At 44.0% G+C, this 18,239-nt stretch overlaps 1 protein-coding gene across 1 annotated transcript; it reads right to left on the minus strand.

Moving 5' to 3' along the window:
• Window positions 1-2,564: 2,564 nt before the first annotated feature.
• On the minus strand, window positions 2,565-14,865 carry LOC148342295 (uncharacterized). Its single transcript, XM_088288123.1, has 4 exons — window positions 14,858-14,865; window positions 13,388-14,161; window positions 13,000-13,303; window positions 2,565-2,636 (listed from the first exon to the last, which is right to left on the minus strand). Exons 1-4 carry the CDS (start codon window positions 14,863-14,865, stop codon window positions 2,565-2,567), a joined length of 1,158 nt encoding a protein of 385 aa, XP_088144249.1.
• Between the last annotated feature and the right edge of the window lie 3,374 nt (window positions 14,866-18,239).

Raw genomic sequence — 18,239 nt, forward strand, 5'->3', positions numbered from 1 at the left:
GTCATGGTGTTACATCAAAACTAAAACTATCACCCCAAATCAACTGAATAGCGTAATGGTGTAGGCCCAGCAAAATTCTGCCTACAATACCTTAGTTAACATGCATGCACACTAAAACAGAAGATAGCACGGCTAGCGTGGCTAGCTGTTTTTAAAAAGGCAACAGGAGCAAAACTGAGTTTGGTTGTATTTTATTGAACTATTTAACAATGTACTAACATTACTATTAGTTAGTCATCATCCACAAATCCATCAAAATCATCTTCTGTATCAGAAATAAACAGCTGGGCAAATTCTCCCACTAACACGCCAGGTTCCCTCTTGTCATTGTCAGATTCCCGTGTCGCTGCTGTGTGCGGCTCCTCTTGATGCCGGCTCTTGCAAAAGCTCTAACGACAGAGCAAGCAGACACATTTGCCCATACAGGGGCACTGGAGCCTGCTTTGCACTGGGGGGCGTGCCTTTGCGTTGTCATTCACGCCCATCTCCCCTCCCACATCTGCCTGCTGTGTTAGCCATGCCTGCCTTCTATCTATATAAGCAGTGTGCAGGCAGTTCATGTTCGCAGTCAGCCCAGCGGTGCACTTGTTGCACTTGGTCCACAAAATGGGCGCTCCACCTCAAAAGGCGCCCTGGTTCTCTTGGACGGGTTTCAGGACTTTAAAGTGCGCTTTATGGCTGCGAAAATACGGTAGGTAAGTTTGGCTTTTCAGGTTCATTTACGAAATATTTCTCGTTTTCTCGGTGGCTCAACTCCAGCAGTTTTGGTGACCCCGACGTGATTTTCTCAAGGAGGGAGTCCTTGCGGCTTGTTCTTCACACTCTACAATATTCCAGGCCTGGACAATCAGAACAAAGGTAGGGGAGAGCCTGTTTATTCAAAGTCTCCTGATTTGTTATATTGTAGAGTGGAAAGACGTGGCCGATTATTAGACCGTTAAATTTTGTCAGTGGTTCTGGATATATTGTTTCTGGACTTCAGGAATGCTTTGTATAGAATGTAGATTGCGCATGGATTACTAGTAATATTGGAAGCGTACGCAGGTGAAATAAGTAGGGGGCTCCTGTTTTTGGCCGGCAACAGAAATTAGCACCCGTAGTCAAAAAGGGGGACTCGTGCTCTGGCAGTCGAAGAAGGGGATGCACAGCTGAATAGCAGAACGTGTGCACGGCGATCCCAATAAAGTGACGCTCGGTATAGTTAGTATAGTATAGTATATAAGTGGCCTGAGGCTGGGAAAGATTGGATCTTTCGGACCGCCATTATCTGTCGCTGCTGAGGCATACACGGTGGAGGGAAGTGCACAGCTGACGAGCTGATGGTCGCACTGCAACCGCAGTCACGGTAAAAGAGCGCGCAGTCACGGTATATGTGGTTGACCGAGGCGTGGAACATTCCGGTTGCTGGAATATAGAATAGATTTTAAGGTGTTCTGATATTGTTGGCAGTTTCTTGCTTTCGGGGTGTTCCAATGTGGTTCACTTGCTCTGTTCTGTGTTTGTGCTGTTGTCTGTGTGTTAATTGTGACGTTGTTGTGTAATTGTCTAACTGCCTATACGTTGTGTGTGTCCCGTGGCAATTTGTGGCCCTTGCTGTGCTGCGTTCAACTGGGTTGTTGTGTCTCATGTTTATAATTCCCGCGTCTATGTCTTATGATGCTCAATTGGTTTAATGTTAGGGGGTGTAAGAGAAAGTAGAGTGTTAATGTCTGGTGAGTGATGATAAAAAGGAGAGAGTGGGGTTTGCGTCCCACACTCACAACAAAACATGCTTAAAGTATCGTGTGGTGCATACAATATATCGTGTGAAAGTTCAAGCGATCGTGTGACTGAATGCAACCCTGAAGCAGAACAGGGGGAAACCTAACAGTGATAAGATAAAACTGCCTGATTGGTTGGAGTGAATAAATAATGAAGTTGTGGATATTTTGGTAGTACAGAGAGGAGAATCCAAAAAAACGGAAAAATTTGTGATAGGATGGACCTTGCTCCGATGAGAGTTCCACACTGCTTGAGTCGTAGTTGATTAAAAATGGGGAAATGGTGGGTGTGCCGGAGCTTAGAGGACTGTATGTGTTTCACCTTAGGGGTGTTGCGGATGCCTTTACTACTTACTTGAATCTACCAAATTACTCAAACCGAATTAACTCAATCCAACTGTGGTGTAGAGAGAGCAAGAGGAAACCAGATTCAACACTTAACACAATTTATTACAACCAAATAATTGAATAATCTTCACTTTATATAACCAAATATAGCAACATAAATTTAGTTGGGCGCCCAAATTAATATTACTAAATGTTCTGGCCAACGTTGCCGCGGTTACTTATATTGAGGAGGAGAAACTGCTCCTCCGCTGGCGAGTGAGCGAGTGCACCTGCTTGTCGAATGGCCGGGAGGAGTCCAAATGGCGAGGGTGGGTGGCTGCCGCGATGACGGTGGATCCGGAAGACGCTGCCCAGTCCAGTTAATGCTCACAGTCCACCGCTGTTGACTGCGACACACCGCTAATGGCTTCGGGTGTCCTCTCTTCTCCGTCGAGTGAGCCAGCCTAGCTTGCCAACTCACGCTCGATGTCTCGACCGGCTGCCGTGCTGAGAACGCGCCTTCTCCTCTCGAAGCGTGTTCACGGTCTCCTGATTGCGGTCACACACTCGCCGTGGTCTTGCCGATCAACTCCTCCCTTAAACTTTATCCGTGGCGTCTCACTCAACTTCTCCGTATTCGTAAAATGTCTCTCAAAGGTTTAACTCGCCGCGCGCGCAGTAACATTCTGTGCACTGTACACTCTCGCGAGACATACGGAAACACAATCACAGTAAACTGCCGCAAAACAAACTAGTGCCTATTTAAACAGGTGAATTAAAGGCAGTAAACAAAATACAGGAAATTATATTAAACAAACTCCCATATATTAAACAAACATGCCCTCTTAACCCCTTACAAATCGCAGACCCTTCAGTACAGTGGGAGTGTAAAATTATGATTGGTATAAAAATTTCAGGGGATGATTAGCAATTAAGGAGAGGATTGGCGATGAAATTACTTGAGATAAAAAGTATTTGAAACCGAAACACAAAGGCTTTATTGAGCATGTGTCTCGCGAACATACGAAATGTGACTATTGGGAACTCTGAGTTGATTAGGAAATTGAAAGAAAAAAGTCAAAGCAAGTAGGGTGAAGAGTGTGGGGAAAGTGGTGGGAGCAGTTGGATGAGCAGGGGGAGTTGCAGATATGAGGTTTGAAAGATGGGGGTCGAGTGGCCGATGGACGGTAGCTGTTTGTGAGGGTTGGAGATGGGGAGGCGTGGCTGGGGTGCGGACAATATATATAAGATATATAATCATACGCAATACCGACAAAGTGCAACGAAAGACGCGGGTGGAAAAACTGACACCAGGGGAATAACGACGGGAACGAAAAAAGCTTGCAAAAGGCAAGGAACAAAATGAACAAAAATCGCTTACCGCAGAAGGGCAAGGAAAACCAATTGAGCTCAACCGAGAAGATCAATAAATGAAAACGGAAACACAAACAATGAACGGGAACAAGGTACACGGAATGCAATAACAAGGTGTCTTGAATTCACAACTTGGGACATGAGCAAGAGCAAGATGAATATTCCGACACTGAGTAGTCAGCGTGGAGTGTTTAAATAGTGCAGTAATCAATGACTTGACGAGTGACAGGTGCGTGGCTGGTGGGCGCGTCTCTCCAGCCATGACGACATGAACAGGAACAAGCGCTGGAAGGAAACACCCCCACTCCAGCTAGGCAAACACAAAACAAAAACATGACAGGACAAAACGGACCATGACACAAAAGGATTAGGTTTTTGGGATAGGTTTTAATTGAAACATTTTATGATCATGTTTAAAGAAAATCTTTAGAACAGGAGATGTCTAGCAATTGATGAGAGGTTTGCCAAGTATAAAGTTGGATTAAATAGTTCGGCAGCTGATTTATTAACTGATGTGTATCAAATGTAACAAACGTGGACGACAGATGTTTTATGACTATGCGACACCAGCCCTGACATGACAACTTTTAAGGGACAAGACAGCATTCCAGAAATACCAGACTAACATCCGCATCTATGAGCTGTTTGACGTCACAGGTGCAGGATCGTCAGCTACGTCCAGGAGGAACAGAAGAAACGATTTCACGGGGACTGAATGGGAAAATCCACAAACGCACAGTGGTAAACTTTGGCATACGCTGGCTAAATTGAGGCTAAATTAGCACAGAGGGAGGGGTCTCTGTGTGGAATTGGAAAGTATCTTTTTGGTGAATGAAAGTGTGACAGAAAAAGTGTTTGTATGTCTAAGTGGTTTGAGTGAATGTTTAAGGGACGGGCCTCAGGAAAGAATCCTGATTGAGGGCACCGGCAAGCCCTAACAGCACGTAGGATGCAATGGGCGGACAGGCCTGATCAACCTGAATCCCTATTGCACTCCCAAGTACTGATTTTCAAATTGTTATTGGAGACAGATTGGACTAATCAAATTCAAGCATCAAGTGAATGATTGATTGACGTTATTACACAAAATTTATGCAAAACTGAACGTTTCAGAAGGGAGGTAATTTACCCCTTCTCACTGGCAAGTGCCACTCCTCCAGTTCTCTCCACAGGTTTGAGGTGACATGTGACCGGTGTGACCAGAAGGTCGGAGAACGCTTCAAATAGCGCCGCATCACGCCCATCCCGGAGTTCCTCCTCAACAAGAAGGGAGATATAAGATATTCTAAGTTAGGTTCCATGAAAACAGATTAAGATATAGTTGTTGCTTTAGCCTGCTCATGTGCTCCGCAGTTTTAATATTCACATTGGGTGCACGAATAGATAACACACACCCAGTCCAGGATAGAGCAGAATTTTGTTGTATTGTTAAGACTTTTCCATAATATACGGCACCACAGCGGTGATACTTGAGGTTAATTTCAGTTAAGGGGGCGGTGGCGCTGTTTTTATGAAAATTACTCACTTAACGCAAGGGTAGGTTCTTCGTAGAGGGGATTACAGAGTTACATGCGGGACAAAATTTACTTGTCAGAAACTGTCCTTCCTTGAGGCCGAGGCCAGACCTACAGACCAGCATGACGGTCACCGGCTGAATGGGGACACCTCAGGTGAGATTGGCCGTGCCGTGCATCAGATATTTCTGGCCCTGTTGGGGCCGATGTTGCTGTATCTTTCAGGTGGGGAGCGGAGGAGACAGGCCTGGTCTATGTGGCCAGGGCGAAACGTGAATGGAGTGAGACTTCCGGCAGTGACCCATCCATTAATGTCGTCATTCCGCAGCTGTTCCAGTTGGCCGTCCTTAGGGCGTGTCCTTCCGGTTACGGACATCATGTGAAACAGTCCATCAATGAAAAAATGCGAATCAGTCTCAGGAGAACACATTTTTTTTTTTACATCATTTTGCACGACATCAGAAAAGGAAAATGTGGGATTGGATTAAGGAGCGTTACTAAAAATTGTTGTACTTGCAGGTTCAGGTGGCCAAGAGGGCTAAAAATTATAAAAGAAAAAAAAGGAAAAAAAAGGGGTGGGGTAACTAATGCATGCAGCTCCCATTGCACCTGCGCCTTCCGCTTCTGCTGCTCCTAGGCAAGGTTCGGGTGACGCGGCACCACAGCAGATTGGCTGTCCGTACCCGGCCGGTCAACGAGGTCGGGATTGCGGTAACAGAGGTAGGGGTGGTTATAGACGGGGGTTGTGAGTGGGGTGTGCTCTTGCTGCGGGGTCACTGGGTGATGAGCAGTCCATACCGAGCCACTTTCTGGAATGTGCCATCCTCTGGTCCGGTGCCATTCCTGTCGCCCAGAGCTCAACCAGCGCAGGGGGCGCCACCGTTACCCACAACCAACGCACTCTTGACACCAACCCGCTGGTACCCCATTCCATGACAGGGGGCCGCGGAGCATATGTGGTGCTCTCCTCCATTCCACTGGCTGAACTGAAACATCTGAGGGCAGCTCTGAAACCTGGTTCTCCATCCTCCCGCGGTGGGTATGCCCTGTTCCTGCTCCAACCTCCACCCATTCACCAATTGACCCAGTACATTGTACACTGTACATATGATCGCACATATGATTTGGTTTATCAAAATGCGTTGCCTCGCATGCGTGCCTTGTCCCTGAGCAGCAGAAATGGTATGAATTGTTTACTTTCGCCAAGCCACAAATCGAATTGACTATTGATGCGCGTCTTCATACTAAAGATCTAGGCCCCATGGTAAAGCGGTGTGTAGAGGCGGTTGGCTGGGTTCAGACGTCTATTACGAATGTTGAATACGCTGCGTCACTAACAGGGTATCATACTTCAGCACCTACTACAAATTCTTCGGTTTTGGGAACGTGACTAAATTTCAAAATTTCACGAGACGGGTCACTCGGGAGAGGTAGCTCTGTGTGCGTCTCTGCCGGAGGGGTTGTGGACACGGGGCCCGACTGATTTTGGGCTCTGCTCCACAGCTCCCCCAATTGTTTTACTGTCTCTACACCCTCGCCCAGTTGACAGAATCAGAGTTGGCACAGCCTGGAGGTGGAGGGAGGCATTCGGGAGACAATAGGAGGTGAAGACTGCAGCGGTCTTGGAGCTGTCTATGTCTTGGAGAGCACCTATTCTTCCCGTAAAAAATGGTTTAATTTGGTATCTGCGTAATTCTAGTTTGGGATTTTTATTTATTTATTTATTTTTTTATCATAAATGGTTGCTATTTCATTTGGCTTGCTTTAAAGATTTGCCAAAAAACGGTCAAAATTGGAGCGTTAGCTCAGCGCTTAATTTATAATCTCTAGACAGTTAGATATTTGAACTCAGTGAACTACATTTTCTTTAATTCAGGAATAATTTGCCCATCTTGCAAAGCCAAATTCTAACATTGTGCCATATTAGCTGGATATCATTCGGAAATTATTGCGAACCAACACTTCTGGATTGTGGTGATTATCGGCAAAACTAAATGTATACGTTGGAAAATTGTTTCTGGGGGCAATGCCTGTGAGGATGCCACTGTCTTGATTATATACAAAGAAAGCTTTTACAACAGTCTGGGAATTGAAATAGATATAAAATTTGGTGGGTCTACGTTAATTACAATATCTTATTCAAGTCCCTGATACAAGCTTCACAAACAAGTTTAAAAAGGTGATTGAGTGCAATTAATGACGGTAGTGTTGCGATTATTTAGTTAAGAAATTTAATTGCGGGACGGCAGTAGTTAATTTGTTACTTTTTGTTGTCTCATATAACTTTGATTGGGATCGACCCCACTAGGGGGTGGGGTCATAGTATATTTCTTGCCGCATGCATTTTTTGTGGCCACAGGTTGCGTTTTCATTTTCATGGTAAGATATTTTTTCGGCGGGGATTTAAGGATTGTATTACGATTACTGGCATTATTTTAAACACATACGGGACAGAATGTCGATTATTAAAGTTAGCAGGTTCATATTTACTGAATATTTTAAACATTGATTAAACAAAAAGCATTTATCAAATGAAAGTAGAAGTACAGTGCATCGATAAGATTGACTGGGATTGTAGTCATGATGTTTACTGATTTATTATATTATTCTTATATGCTAAATTTATAGTACTTAGTTGAAATGTGTGAACTTTATTGAAATTCTCAGTAGTGAGAATAGATTTGCGCACATAGCATTTTCCATGAGCTGCCCTCACATTCACAGCACTTCATGGACAAATACGATGAAGCACATTCTCCACATTGGCTGTAGAGATGCAAACATATCAAATTGGGCACTGGAGGTGTCACATAGACGCTATAGAAAAAAACACATTCCGAAAGACATAACAATTGGAGATTGGAGCACACGCACATACAGAGACACACACATACACTTGCACATTCACACGCACCTACACGTATACCTGCACACACATGCACACCGACAAGATTCCAGAGCAATGCCAGCTGGAGAGAGGCGGAGAGACTGCCCGCCGGAGAAGGCCAGCCTTGGCGTGCCAGTCTTGGGGACCAGACGGGAATCAACTATCCAGACGATGACTAACCTGGGGAGGACCTTCCCTTGGACGTGGACCCGTGCCGTGGGAGGGAGCGAGGACGACCGATTCAACCGACATTACCCTTGACATAAAAAAACTCCTATAAAAACTGAAGCTGGGCTTAAAGATGGCGCGCATTTTTCGACTGTGCTCGCCCGAGTGGAGTTTCTCATGAGATTAAGAAAAAGCCGCCCAGATATCTTTGTACTATTTCCTGAACTCCAGAAATGGAAGAAACTAAATATCGGAACTCTAATCAGTTGTTGAGTCTTTATTTGACCCTTTTCTTCTTGAGTACAAAAAAACGAACACGCATTGGAGTAAGTTTGGCTTTTAAAGGTTGATTTCCTAACTACTTCTCATTTCCACGGTGACCCAACTCCAACAATAACTGTAATGATAGCAGTTATATCATTAGTCAGTAGTTGGCAGTATTGCCTGACGTGTGTTTGGTTACCAGACGAACAAGTGTGTATGCACATAGACAAGAATGCAAGTCAGTAAATAAAGACATACAAGCTTGCAGCATCACGTTACCCGCGTGACTTCTTAATATAGAAGCCAGAACATTACATGGTACCAGGTCGCGGGTCAAGAAAAGGACTGACGCGAGATGGACTCCGTAAGGCCACCAGAAGCGCTGAAAATGCCGGGAAATGTGGACGCGAGTTGGCGGGCTTTCAAGCAACAATTCCTGCTCTACCTTGCCGCCGTGGGAGTCGGAAACAGAGCGGACGAAAGAAAAATAGCCCTTTTGCGAACCAATGCCGGAGCCGAGGCCATCGACGTATTCAACACCTTTGTTTAGAATTAGAATTAGAAATCCCTTTATTGTCATTGTACTCAAGTGTGCAACGAGATTAGAGGAGGTATGATGAACCCGAAGATAAAGACAAGTTTGAAAAGGTCCTGTGGATTTAATTGCAGATCCACTTGCAAGGACATTTTCAAGTCGGACCTTTCAAGAGAAGCTATATCGTCCAACACTCACTCAGTGGTGCGTGAGTGTCTTTCTGTATATTATTTGTCCAGCCGTGGTGTTACAAATGATGGTATTTTGTTGGGGATTTATTCAAGTAGGACAAAGTAGGACTTCACTGAAGGCTCAGGTGTGAAATGCACTGAAGTAACTTAAAAAGTAAAAGTAAAAAAAAATTACGATTGTTTAAGAATGTGCAAGAAAGAAAAATGTTGACAAATGTTGATAAATAATGATATTTTCCAGGAGGTATTTATTTCTTTGTTGTTTATTCATTCAATTCTATACTTATTTCAATATTTGAGTATTATTTTTCTTTCAATATGTAGTATATTTTGTCTTTGAAGTGTGGGTCCTTGCTGCCTTCCGGAGAGGCAGCCGAGCAAGGCTGGATTGGTGATGGAAAAGAACAAAAGAAAGAAGAAAGATTTTATTCTCGTCACATGCTGATGTCAAAAGAAGTCTCCCCAAAAACGTGCGAGCCCCCTCTCAGACATTCCCTTCTTACAGGGAATGCCCAAATAGGACATGAATATCTAATTTTCCCTTGTTGCATATGCATTCCCATCCCGCTAGTCTTCGGGATTTCCCTCCAAAAGTCCCCCAGAGGGAGAGCAGATGCGTCTCCCCGTTGATACGACCAGTCTACTCTTGACCACCTTAAATTACTTCCATACCCTAGAAGGTCACTGACCAGGCGAGAGAATTGCCCCCACCATAAACAATGCTCAGGCCTATTTTCTCTCAGGGCAGTATCTGGTTACATCGGAACTTCAGAACCAAGACTGGTCACTTCTGTGAGCTTCAGTCCCTTCATAGTTTCATAAAGAGAATTACTTCCCATATCTAAATTAGGCCATTTAAAAATACACGACTTTTTAAAAATTTATTTCAATGTATATTTAAGCTTGCTTATATAATACTACAATATTTATTCAATTATTTTAATGTTACAACAATTTAAACCTTTTTATTTGACTCTTGAATATTTCTGAACAAATTTGTTCATTTGAATATGTATGCAATTTAAATTATTCCATCCATCCAGCCATTTTCTGCCGCTCATCCGGGGTCGGGTAATTGAATTTATTTAATATATAAGTATTTTTTAGAATTCAATATTTATTTCAAGATTAGGACTCTTCTCAATTAGTTCAATATTTATAAAATGTTTCTATATTTCTTATTAATTGAATTAAGTCTGTATGTGGTTTCCAATTTTTAATTTTAATATTTCCCAATTTCAATATATAAATAATCCAATGTATAAAAAATATAATATAGCATGAAAAAAAATATTTGGTATACAGTAATACCCCGGTTATCGCGGTTAATGGGGACCGAGACCACCCGCGAAAACTGAAAACCCGCGAAGTAGCGGCGCACCTTCAAAAATGCTTAAAAAAAATATATATATATATATTTATATATATATATATATATATGGGTAAAGAGAGAGAGAGTGAAATTCATGTTATAACAAAAAAAACCAAATTATTATTAAAACATTTTTTTTATTCCCCAGCCATTATTTTTGTATTTATTCAATTACTTCTTTTTGTATTTATTTAAATACTTCGACTTTTACCTGCTGGTACGCCGTCCGGTGTGCCCTGTGAATGTTATGATCCTCCAGCTCACGGGAAAAAAGGTGGTGATACAAAGATATTTATTATAATCACAATATAGTCAGTATCCATTTACAATCTAGGACTATGAGGCTATGATACATATAATACCAATCTATCGGCGGAAAGAACGTAAAGCGCTGGTGGAACACTCGCACCAGGAAAAGGGAATAACTGTAGAACGAAAAACGCTTGCAAAAGGCAAGGAATGACTGACGAAGATTGTTTACCACGGAAGGCTAAGAGGAGACCAATCATCGACAGAAAAAGAGAACAGAAAACGAGCTGATCTGTAGCTGATAACGAAATGAAAGAAAAACGCGACAACAAGAAACACTTGAACAAGATAACGATCGAAGTACGGGAGCATGAGCAAGTAGGATAACAATCTGACGCCAGGTAGTCAGTGTAGGTGGATTATATAGTGAGTGTAATCAGTGAGTGAATGGGAATCCGGTGCGGGGCTGGTGGGCGCGTCTCGCAGCAACTGATGGCATGGCTCGAGACTATCGCTGGAGGAACGCCCACACAGCTGAAAAAACAAAAACACACGCGGCACGGATCATGACAGTGAAATGAAAGGTGGCATTCTTCATTTATTTATTTATTCATTCATAACTGACAGCCTCGCGCTCCGCTCGTGCCCGGGCGGAAGAGGTGCTCCTCTTCGGCTTAATTGTCACGCACGCCGGACCTGCTCCCCCGAAGCGTGTCTCCGTTCGGTTGAACTCTGTTTCATTTCGCCCCGCTCGTGCCCCGGGCGGAAGGTGCTCCTCTTCGGCGTAATTGCCACGCACGCCGGCCGGCCTCCTCCGGAGCTCTCGTACGGCCCCGAACGGAGCGAAATGTCGCCCCGCTCGTGCCCGGGCGGAAGGTGCTCCTATTTGGCTTAACTGTGACGCATGCCCGCCCTCCTCCTCCGGAGCTTCCATTCGGTTATACTTAGGGCCCGCTTGGCACCGCCTGTGCTCGGGGAAGGTGCTCCTCTACGGCTTAACTGTGACACGAGCATGCCCTCCTCCCCCGGAGCTTCCATTCGGTTAAACTTAGGGGCCGCTTGGCACCGCCTGTGCTCGGGGAAGGTGCTCCTCTACGGCTTAACTGTGACACGAGCATGCCCTCCTCCCCCGGAGCTTCCATTCGGTTAAACTTAGGGGCCGCTTGGCACCGCCCGTGCTCGGGGAAGGTGCTCCTCTACGGCTTAACTGTGACACGAGCATGCCCTCCTCCCCCGGAGCTTCCATTCGGTTAAACTTAGGGGCCGCTTGGCACCGCCCGTGCTCGGGGAAGGTGCTCCTCTACGGCTTAACTGCCACGCACGCCGGCCGGAGCTCTGGTACGGTCCGAACCGCGCGAAACGTCGCCCCAAATCGTGCCCGGGGGAATTTGCTCTTCTTCGTCCACTTTCTTCTTCGTCCACTCTCCTCTTCTGCGCACGCCGGCCGTCTAACCGCTCCAGCGCCCCCTCGTGCCGCTCAGCGAAACTACAATGCCCCCGAATATTTTTTAGACCCGCGAAGCACTGAACCCGCGAAAGGTGAACCGCGAAGTAGCGGGGTATTACTGTATTTGACAAAATTATAGTTTTTCCAAAGTGAGATTCTGCTTAGCAACAAACCCCAAACACTTGATAGAGCTCAACCTAGAAAGTGTTTTTAGCAAGTCAGAAATTTATTCAGAAAGTGAAATATTAAATGTATGTGAGGGGATATTTGAAGAGTTTGAGTTTTGTTCAATGGACCATACATATACGAGCCAGCCAAACACAGCGAGAAAATCAGCGCTGACTCCAGTCGCCAACTCCTGACATACCAAAACCTTTGAGAGAAACTGAGACTGCTTGCGTTTCTCTTTCTGGTTCTTTTTCGAGTTCAATTTCGAGTTCAGTTTTTCACCTTTTCACAGCGTAATGAAGGCCAGTTGAGCAAGTGGAACAAGTGATTTTATTGATGATTGTGCAAGGCAGCAATTTCATAAGCACAGTTTCTTCTCACACCTTTTCCATTAAGTACGATTAAAAAGACAACTGAAAAGCATAACGTTAACAAATGTTGTTCTAGGCAAAGGCAATTAATTTTATTTATAATGTTTGATGTGAACACACAAAAAAACTCATCCTCACTCAGACACAATGGTTCTTCTGGCACTGATCACATTGGCTTTGTGTCAATAAAAGATCTTTGCAAAATTCAATTTTATCATATTTTATTGAAAATCACATTCACATCTTACCACAAAGAGTCGGTTCCTTCAGTTTTTTTTGTCATTTTTTTAAGCTTCAAGCATCGCTGCTTTTGTCACCAACACAATTGTGTCTCTCAGCACTATGTTTAGTGGAGAATGTTGTAGCACAAACGCTGCAACTGAATGGCTTGTCTCGACTGTGTGTTCTTGTATGGCTTGTTAAATTCGACTTTTGAGAGAAACTCTTGCCACAAACTGAGCATGAAAAAGGTTTTTCTCCACTGTGTGTTCTTGTGTGCATTTGTAAATGTGACTTTACAGAGAAGCGTCTACCACAAACTGAGCAGGAAAAAGGTTTTTCTCCAGTGTGCTTTCTTGTGTGGCTTATTAAACTTGCCTTTATAGAAAAGCTTTCACCACAAACCAAGCAGAAAAAGGGTTTTTCTCCAGTATGTGTTGTTGTGTGTTTTGTTAAACTTGACTTATCAGAGAAACTTTTGCCACAAACTGAGCACGAAAAGGGTTTTTCTCCACTGTGTGTTTTTGTGTGGCTTGTTAACGTTGACTTGACAGAGAAGCATTGTCCACAAACTGAGCAGGAAAAAGGTTTTTCTCCACTGTGTGTTCTTGTGTGGCTTGTTAACGTTGAGTTTTGAGAGAAGCTTTTACCACAAACTGAGCAGGAAAAAGGTTTTTCTCCACTGTGAGTTCTTGTGTGGCTTGTTAACGTTGACTTTACAGAGAAGCATTTTCCACAAACTGAGCAGGAAAAAGGTTTTTCTCCACTGTGTATTCTTCTATGTTTTGTTAAAGTTGATTTTAGAGAGAATCCTTTGCCACAAACTGAGCAGGCGAAGGTTTTTTCTCCACAGTGCGTTCTTATATGTTCTTTTAAACTTGACTTTTGAGAGAAACTCTTGCCACAAACTGAGCATGAAAAAGGTTTTTCTCCAGTGTGTGTTTTTATGTGACTTGTTAAATTTGACTTTAAAGAAAATCTTTTGCCACAAACTGAGCAGGAAACGTTTTTTTCTCCAGTGTGTGTTTTTATGTGACTTGTTAAATTTGACTTTAAAGAAAAGCTTTTGCCACAAACTGAGCAGGAAAAGTTTTTTTCTCCACTGTGTGTTTTTATGTGACTTGTAACATTTGACTTTCCAGAAAAGCTTTTGCCACAAACTGAGCAGGAGAAAGGTTTTTCGCCACTGTGTGTTCTTGTGTGTTCTGTTAAACTTGCCTTTTGAGAGAAGCATTTTCCACAAACTGAGCATGAAAAAGGTTTTTCTCCAGTGTGTAATCGTGTATGTGTTTTTAAATTTGACTTTAAAGAAAAGCTTTTGCCACAAACTGAGCAGCAAAAAGATGTTTCTCCACTGTGTGTTCTTGTGTGAATTGTCAAATGAAACTTTCGAGAGAAAACTTTGCCACAAATTGAGCAAAAAAGAGTTTTTTCTTGACCGTGGTTTCTTGTGTGTCGTTTTAAAGACAACGTTGAGGTTAATGAGTCAGTGTGACATGCCCTTTCAGTTTTGGCTTGCCCATCATCATCATCATCATCATCATCGTCTGATGTGTCCTCATTATGTACTTGTGATGGTCCCCAGTGGTCTTCATCATCATCATCATCATCATCGTCTGATGTGTCCTCATTATGTACTTGTGATGGTCCCCAGTGGTCTTCATCACCTTCTGTTGTCACGTGATGTCTTGAGCTGCTGCTTGGAGGCTCCGCCCCTCTGTTGTCCTCACTCTCATCCTTGTTTTCATCTTCACTCTTTATAGGGACAACGTTCACTGGTGACTTGTTGATCTCCTCCTCCTCCTCCTCCTCCTTTTTGATGTGAGTCCAGTCTGGCTCCTCTTTCACAGAAAGGAGATCGTTTTCACTGACGTCTGTAGGACACAAAAAGACAAATTTGGTTTGGTCAAGTCAAAGCTCAGGCGGCAACTTTGTCTGATATTGTTTCTACCATGCTACCTTGACTTGTGCCTGCCGCACACGGAGCAATGCGTGCGACCCCAATTTGGACCGGACCATGGGGGTATTTCAAAAAGATTACGTCCGATGATGTCAACCTCCCTTTCTTAGCAGCATAGCTGTGATAAACGAGCATTTAAAAAGGAAGCACGTTGCGGCTGATGCCCTATTTCATTCCTGACATAGTCACAGACGTTTCTGGAAGCGAGATGAAGTTAGCACACACAGGCTATTGTGTGGGTGTGACGGAACACCTGTTGTGGGACCCGAACATATTGATGCAGACCACTGGGGGCCATCGCAACATAATGTCATTGATAAAATAGGAATCCTTCAAGCGAAATATGTTTTCAAATATTTCATTTTGCATTTATGGATAGTTTCATCGTGGGTACTTTTTGATTCCATTATCATCTGGATCCCTAAAAGAATTAAAGGGGCCCTGGCATCAGCGTCGCTATTTATTGTATGATTTACGTTTGGGTTTTTTTTTTACCCAAAATGACATTTAGCCTGCTAGTACGTTCCGACATTCCCCTTTTTATATTTATAAAATTTCTGTTTCTAAATAAATTTTAAAACAAAATTGTGTTTGAAGAGTAAAAGTTCTTACACATAAGCATTAAGCAACAACACTTTCACTCTGACTTTCGTGTTGACATATTTGAAAAATGACTGTATATATTAAAGTTATCCAATACATATTCAAATTAGACTAAGATACACCATAATATGATAAGAGTTCCCTGAATTATTTTGTAACTGCAATGATGCTTAACAGCCATAGGGTGTCAGTGATGAGTAACAAAGTAACACAAGACCTCCCACTGATACATCATCAATGTCATTTGGATAAATTACCAGAAACTACGAGTTGCGGGGGAGATGCAAACCACCTGAGCCACAGGAACTTTATTACCAGGAACTAAATGTTCCTGGGCTTGTTGGTAGAAAAGGGGGTTGTGACGTGCTCCCTTTTTAAGCCCATAGTAAGCCAAAGATGCAGATGCATTCCTTGCAGCATGCGCTTGTTCACTGATGAGATCCGTGCAACCCTGGATGGATGCATTCAATGTATTTTAAATGTTTGGATGGGGTGAAACTACGCACATGTGCACAAAACAGTGCAGAGCCACCGGAGGTTCATTGACCGAGCCAGTAAAAATTTCATAAATAAGACCAATACGTACTTGATTTCTTAGAAAAAAATTAATCCTTTGTGCTTTATCCACGAACATTGATCAACCTCCATTGATCTTATTGCCGCAGTGTGCACAGTTTTTAGAGTCAGGTTGAATCATTCCATAAGGAATTGCTTGAACTAGATATGTCAGAGAAGTTATTGTAAAAAACGAGACAAGCCTTCATAAATGAATCACCCAGCCAAGATTGTCTGTCACTTGCGAGGAGCAGTCCGCCAAAGAGAAAAGCTTTCCCGCTCCTGTGCCGCGTTTTATTGAAGTACAGCAAAGCAATTTGTATATGCAAACTCATAAAGAATGGAAAAACATGAACACTTTGACTTTATCACACCCGTCCACACTCTTCCTGTTGTTCGAACGGTTTCTGCTTACAAGACATGTTTGGGTCACAATTCTGTTCAATGCGAGCTAAACGGTTTCCTGTCAAACACGGTTCAAGACGTGCATCTGTTTTTGTGGCTTCCTGCTAAACTGCCAGCATAGACACAACTCTGTTACCACTGAACTCACGTTTTCCTGTTTAAGAGGTCCATGTTTTTGTGACCTTCTATTAACCCGTAAGCATAGTTTTGAAACCTGATGACATGACAAACTTAATTTCTTTCACAATAATATAAAAACTTTCGCAGATATCGCAAAAACAAATTGGGGAAGCTGTGGAGCAGAGCACAACATCAGTCAGACCACAGTCCACAACCCCTCTGGCAGAGACGCAAACAGAGCTTTCGCTTCAGAGTGACCCATTCACTATCTACCATAGTGTCGAGAAACTCGGAAAATGTTCCATAAGAGAAGAATTCGCAATGGGTGCTGAAACACCACACCCTTCTTGTGACATGGAGTATTCGACATCTAAAATTAACTCTGCCAACCGTCTTCACCAATGGGCCGAAATCTTTAGTATGATGATGCGCACCGATAGTTAATGTGATTTGTGGCTCAGCGAACATGGACAATTCTGACCGTTTCCTCTGCTCTGGGGCAAGGCACACATGCGAGGCAGCACCGGTAGACATCACAAATACATAATCCAAAAGCAAGATGCACTTTTGACCCTCGAAATTGGGTGAATGCATCCTGACAAACAAAATCATCATAACTCAGTGTTCAATGCAAAGGACCAATTGGTGTTTTGAAAGGGTGGAGGCGGCTACACCGCGCAGACCAGAGCAGGAACAGGAAGTACCAGCTGCGGGAGGATGGAGACCCTGGTCTCAGAGCTGCCCAGTCTACCGAAACGGAGGACAACATATGCTTCCCCCGCCGGATGTGCACAGTCAAATTCAGTCCCTTCTGGAAATTCAGTCCCACTCGAATTCCAGTGTTTCACAGGTGTGGGTTCGGTCCATGGCAGTGACTCGGCCAATGTCAAGAGTCCCACAAGGGTGACAGTGTTTTTGCTCACTGGGATATGCAGAAGGAACTTGCAAAGCGTGGAATATCTTGTTCCACCATCTAAAACTGTTGTCCATCAAACGTCATCGGAATGCTGAGACTTGCCGGTCCTTGAATGCTGAGGCTCCACGGGCACCCCTATCGTGGAATGGGGTCCCAATCGGTTTGAGGCGTCAACTGTGCGTTTGGAAGCCATCGAAGCGTTGTCGGAGGAGGGGGTAGCGGTGGCGCCCCCGTGCTAGTGGAGCTCTTTGTGACTGGCATGGCGCTGGACCACAGGATGGCACATTTCAGGAAGTGGCTCGGTTTGGACCGCTCATCACCCAGTGACCCAGTGACCCCACAGCAAAAGCACGTCCCACTCACAACCCATGTCTATAACCACCGCAACTTCTGTTACGTGACCTTGTTGACCGGCAGGTGCGGACAACAAGCCTGCTGTGGCGCTGCGTCACCAGAACCTGGCCCAGGAGCAACGGAAATGGAAAGAGCAGACGCAATGGGAGCTGCATGCGTCGGCTGCTGCATTAGCTGCTTCCCCGGTTTTATTATTTTTTCCCCCCCCATATTCTTTTTCCTTTCCTGGTGAATTAGCACTCTTGGCCCCCTGAACCCGCAAGTGTAACAATTCTTTTTCTCCATCCAATACAATATTGTCTTTCATCGATGCAGAAACGGGGATTCTACTCATACTGATTAGCAGTTTCTCATTGACGGACTGTTTCGCATGATGTCAGTAACTGGGAGGCGCACGCCCTCGAGGACGGCCACCCGGCACAGCTGGGTGGTGGTGACACTATTGGACGGGTCACTGGCGGAAGCTTCAATCCATTCGCG

Source organism: Idiotropiscis lumnitzeri, chromosome 2 (genome assembly GCF_059441095.1).
Source record: "Idiotropiscis lumnitzeri isolate Australia: NSW breed Sydney's pygmy pipehorse chromosome 2, RoL_Ilum_1.0, whole genome shotgun sequence".
NCBI classification, from domain to species: Eukaryota; Metazoa; Chordata; class Actinopteri; order Syngnathiformes; family Syngnathidae; genus Idiotropiscis; species Idiotropiscis lumnitzeri.

Bases quoted from the DNA above. Each gene is read 5' to 3' on its own strand.
- LOC148342295 (XM_088288123.1), bottom strand. The intron at 13,304-13,387 runs GTTAACAAGCCA...TGATAAGTCAAG, and splicing joins TGCTTCTCTGTCAAGTCAAC to TTTAACAAAACACACAACAA. The intron at 2,637-12,999 runs GTTTGTGCTACA...GACCGCAATCAG, and splicing joins ACAAGCCATTCAGTTGCAGC to GAGACCGTGAACACGCTTCG.